Source organism: Verticillium alfalfae, genomic scaffold (genome assembly GCF_000150825.1).
Source record: "Verticillium alfalfae VaMs.102 supercont1.1 genomic scaffold, whole genome shotgun sequence".
Lineage (NCBI taxonomy): Eukaryota > Fungi > Ascomycota > Sordariomycetes > Glomerellales > Plectosphaerellaceae > Verticillium > Verticillium alfalfae.
Window position 1 is genome coordinate 4,088,896 of NW_003315038.1, and position 4,460 is coordinate 4,093,355.

Genomic DNA, 4,460 nt, shown 5'->3' on the forward strand with positions numbered 1-4,460 from the left:
CCAAGGTTCGTGGGCACGGAATGTCAGAGGCGGAGGACCGTCTTCCTCTTTTGGGTTTCCCACTTGCCGTTCGACCTGTGGGTTTTTCGTCTCGGCTTCTGCGCGCAGTACCCTGGCGGGTCTCGCTGGGTTGGGCTGCAAGTTGGTTTCGCCATGCTGTCTTTTGGACTGATGCAGGTGCCCTCCATCGGGTTCAACTACGTAAGTGGCTCGCCCATGATTCACGTCTGGCTACAAAAGCAGGAGGATTGTTACTAATGCCGTGTTCCCAGCTCATCGATGCGTACACTGTCGCCGCGTCAGACTGCTTCACCGTGGCCACGATTATCCGTTCTTGCATCGCCTTTGCCTGGACTTTCTTTGTCTCGGACTGGGAGCACCATAGTGGCCCGGCTGAACCTTTTGGCATCTTTGGCATGCTCATGGGTCTCTTCTCCCTGACGACCATTCCTCTGTGGCTTTATGGCAAGAGGCTCAGAATTGTAACAGCCCCCATGATCCAGAGGTGGATGTAGGCTATTTGCAGCTGAAGCCACGAGCACTGCTTTTTCCGTTATTGCCTAGAGGAATCGCCAGGAGGAGGCATCACAGGGGGCACGCTATCTTGGAAATGATATGGTGCCTCGAGGGCCCCTACAGAGAGGCGTCTGATGGAGCGGGGAGGAAAGGCTTGTGATGGTTACCTCGTATTGCTCTATGATTCACACTGCGACTATATAAATGCGGTTGCTGGGACGTCTATGGGTACTAGAATATCGAAAGTATCGCAATCTTGAAGCACGCCATCTACCCCTTGGGTCTGTCTTCCATCCTGCCCGGGCTCGTACATAGGTCCATTTTGCCGACATCAGTCCCACTTCTTCCAGTCCATGGGAAACCCTTTGAGAGCTGGATTCTCATCGTAGGCGCAGTCAAACCCTTCGTCTCTGGCTTCCTGCGGCATGGACTTGACGAGATGGCCGGTAAAGTCATCCTCATTCGCCCATGCCATGTGAGCACTCCCCCAATCCTGAGATCTGAACTTCTCCTGCCAGTCGCTCGGCATGAGCAGCATACTGATGAGACCGCCACGAATCCAAACGCCCCTCTCATTCTCCTGGCCCTCGTAGTCGTCGCTGTCCTTGGCGAAGCGGAAGCAGTGCGTGCGGGCACCGTCCTTGTGAAAGACAACCTTGGGGTGCATGGCCACGCTCGTCGGCATGGGGTCCCACGCAGGATACGGGAACTCCTTTGGCGTGTAGTCGAAGCGAAGCCTCTGGTCTTCGGCGACGCGGTTCTCGTAGCCGCCGTGTTGCGAGACGGACACGCCGCGGACTTTGCCCTCCTTGGCCCAGACGACGACGTGCTCCCAGTCGTGGCGGTGGTTATAGCCGCTGACGGGCCACGACCAGGCCCAGTCCATCTGGAAGTAATAGGCGTAGACGAAGGCGCACCACCCCCGGTTGCAGCGGCCCCTGACGTACACGTTGGTCCGGTCGAGGGCGGAGCGGGGACGGCACGGACCGACGTCGTCGGAGGGTGAAAGGCCCTCGGATGGGGTTCCATCTATGGTCATGGCGGGCACGCTGTAGCAGCTGTCCGTGTCGAAGTCCACCAGCGGCTGGAACTTGACTTGAAAATAGTAGGCGAAGTCGTGGCCGTCCACGATGGGTTCGAGGGCTTGACTCTCGCTGAGGATCCGACTCGAGTTGCTCTGGCGGCGCATGGCCGAGGCAGTCGATGGCGCGGACAGCACCATGGCGGTGACTACAGCGATATTTCGAAGGGAAAGCATCTTTGAATATAGCATGCGTTGACTCTATATACCTTGAATTATTTGCAGAAGGATAAGGCTCGTGAAGTATGAGATTGGAGTGTAGCAATGGGGAAAGAACCTGGATCTCAGTGGGCTTGGTGGGCTCGACTTATATACAACATCAGCGGGTTCACATGAGAGCCCTCTCGAGATCTTTCTTTCAGCTTGAATTAGACGAAGCAGTGAGTTCGGGCAACTCCGTGTTCTGGTCGCCGATTCCTTTGCAACTTCACGGCCGCTGGCCCACCACCGGCCGGTTGCCTCCATCTGAATGCAGACATGCTGTTGCATAGCCCTGCCGCAGGAGCCCGTTGCTGTCGAGCTTTTCGGTCGAATAAGTTTCTCAGCTCCGTTTGTTCATTATCGATGCCACAGCCCCCCGTCTTACCGCGTCGGCGAAGTGGTACCACTGCTGACTGAGCGCTGCCTCTGCGTACTTAGACCTTCAGCTGAGTGGCCGTCACGCCTGGTCGCGGCCAACGAAATCAGCTTCCGTATTGACGAGCTGCAGCCATATAAGTAATTGTATTTTTCGGCGATCCCGTTTAACGGGCCGACAATGTTGCAAGGGGGTGAGTCTACGGGAGAGGCCAGTCTTGCGAAAAGACAAATTCGTTTGCTCAAGGCGTTCATCCAACTACCTTTCTCAGCCGCAGAACATGGAAGAGCCTTCTTGCGTAAAGAATCCAGAGATTCCACGGTCAGAACAAATGCCGACAGACCAAGTACCCGCATTGATAGCCTCTTTAGCGGCTCGTCCGCGGATGAATGTCTAGGAGTGGCATCTGCCTTGTCGTTGCTCAGGATGGCAACATCTGCAAGCGCATTCACCATGTCCTTATTTCACACCCGGTTCAGTACTTCCAAGCGTAGACCTTTAATGCCGGGGTGGTCAATCTCATGGTGATCGAGGCAATTGATGTTGCAAGGGCGCTGCGATTGAGTGCAGTATACAGCCAAGTGCTAAATGCCCTTAAGGCCTTGGAAGCTTGAAGACCTCTAAGCTTCAGGGGCTATACTTGCTGAGCGAGGTAGACTAGCGGGTACGTTCAACATGAATAGCATGGTGACATGATTTCCACACCCCAACATCGACAGATAATACAATTCCGCCAAAGACCTCAGTATTCAATTGACAGACGGACTATTACCGCACGTCCCAGCGCTGCGAGAAAGAGTAGAGAACGAGGGGAGGAATTGACCAGGCGTGAAGCTCCGGCCAATTCTCCCTGAACACGTGACGTCATCCCCAAGCACAAATGCAAAGAATGAGCAAGACCACTAATAAATGAGATCACCTCTCGACAGCCCCAACGACGGCACTTCATGGCCGCCTCTGGTTGATCCCAGATTCTCAAAAATACATCCATCCCCAACCTCCACCTCCACCTTGAATGTCTCTCGCCAATCTCAGAAGATCCCTCCTCATGACTCGGGTGCCAACAACCACAGCCGTCGTCCGCGGCGCCAGCGTCAACATCGTCCTCAAGGCCGACCAGCCAACAGGCCGAACAGTTTCCGGCGCCGTCCAGGATGTGCTCACCCGCGGCAACCACCCCCGCGGGATCAAAGTCCGCCTCACCGACGGCAGGGTCGGCAGGGTCCAGTCCATGGCCGGCGCGGCGCTGCAAGCCGGGTCTCAGCCCGCCGCTTCTGAGGTGGCAGTGCCCCCCGACGCAGCCAGCTGGGCGCCCACAACATCCACCAGAGGTCCAGCCCGTCAGCGCGGACCCCGCGACTACCGCGACGAGCCGGAGCGCCCCTCGCATACGATAGGCCTGGATGCGTATATCAAGCCTGCAAAGACGAAGCGCAAGGGCAGGGGCGGCCCGTCTCCTGCCGGAGCTGTCGATCCAGCGCCTCCGCCCAGCGAGGATGGGTTTCAGTCGAATCCGGCCGTTGAGCGTGCGGAGGCTGGGGTTGTAACCTGTCCAGTCTGTGGTGCGTTTGAGGGGGATGCTGCTGCTGTCGAGCATCATGTTGCAAGCCACTTTGACTGAGGCTCACCCATCCAAGCTTCGTAATACGTCGAGCAAAGCCTCTCGTTGGAGACGTCACGGTCCAGCTTGGCATGGCTACAATTCCCCGATGGACGCCACTGCTGAGCCGGTCTGGCTGTGCGTTGGTCCGGCATACAGGCGAAGCCGAAGCCTGCGGGCAGTTGAACGAGCCGTGCCGGTACTGCAAACAGTGCCTTCGGGGTGTTCGTTGGCTCACCGTCCACAAATCCCTTACTGAATAGCAGTGGCGTGGAGCTTGAGCCCAATCACGGTACTCATCCGGTCAATACGACCCGCGACGAATGACTGTATGTAATTCCAGAAATGACTTCTTTGAGCACAGGTACTGACCCTGATGCAAGGAGTGGCTGCGTTTCATCTTGTGGAGGAGGCACCTCAACGAAACATAGGGGAACACATTTTAGCTCAAACGCAGTCCTCGGGAATGCAGCAAGCAACGGCCGTCCAGAGTACCCCTGACTGACAAAAGAAATGACGAGAAGCCGGGGCGCATTCGAAAGCGGACCTTCTAAAGGCCTTGTTTTCGGCAGCAAGGTAGATAAGCCCCAGATAGGCGGCCAAAAGGACACCCGCATGCTCGCAGGTACTTGGCTTCGTCTCAGCAGTTCAGGGCAGGAAAGGGTTCATTTATCGGACAATCATCA

The 4,460-nt window shown here is 56.5% G+C and overlaps 3 protein-coding genes across 3 annotated transcripts in view; 2 read left to right on the forward strand and 1 right to left on the reverse strand.

Annotated features, from left to right (window-relative positions):
- VDBG_01239 (major facilitator superfamily multidrug-resistance protein) overlaps positions 1–515 on the forward strand; it is a gene marked incomplete at both ends in the record, with an annotated part of 1,857 nt that extends 1,342 nt beyond the window's left edge. The window contains 2 exons of the mRNA XM_003009510.1: positions 178–201; positions 273–515. Coding sequence (XP_003009556.1) covers positions 178–201; positions 273–515 — 267 coding nt within the window. The remainder of the gene's footprint in view (positions 1–177; positions 202–272) is intronic.
- Positions 516–847: 332 nt separating this feature from the next.
- Positions 848–1,738, reverse strand: VDBG_01240 (secreted protein; the record flags this gene model as incomplete). Its single annotated transcript, XM_003009511.1, has 1 exon — positions 848–1,738. The coding sequence occupies one exon, from the start codon at positions 1,736–1,738 to the stop codon at positions 848–850; it is 891 nt and encodes a 296-aa protein (XP_003009557.1).
- Positions 1,739–3,189: 1,451 nt separating this feature from the next.
- VDBG_01241 (conserved hypothetical protein) lies at positions 3,190–3,795 on the forward strand (the record flags this gene model as incomplete). The annotated part of the gene is made up of 1 exon (XM_003009512.1): positions 3,190–3,795. The coding sequence occupies one exon, from the start codon at positions 3,190–3,192 to the stop codon at positions 3,793–3,795; it is 606 nt and encodes a 201-aa protein (XP_003009558.1).
- Between the last annotated feature and the right edge of the window lie 665 nt (positions 3,796–4,460).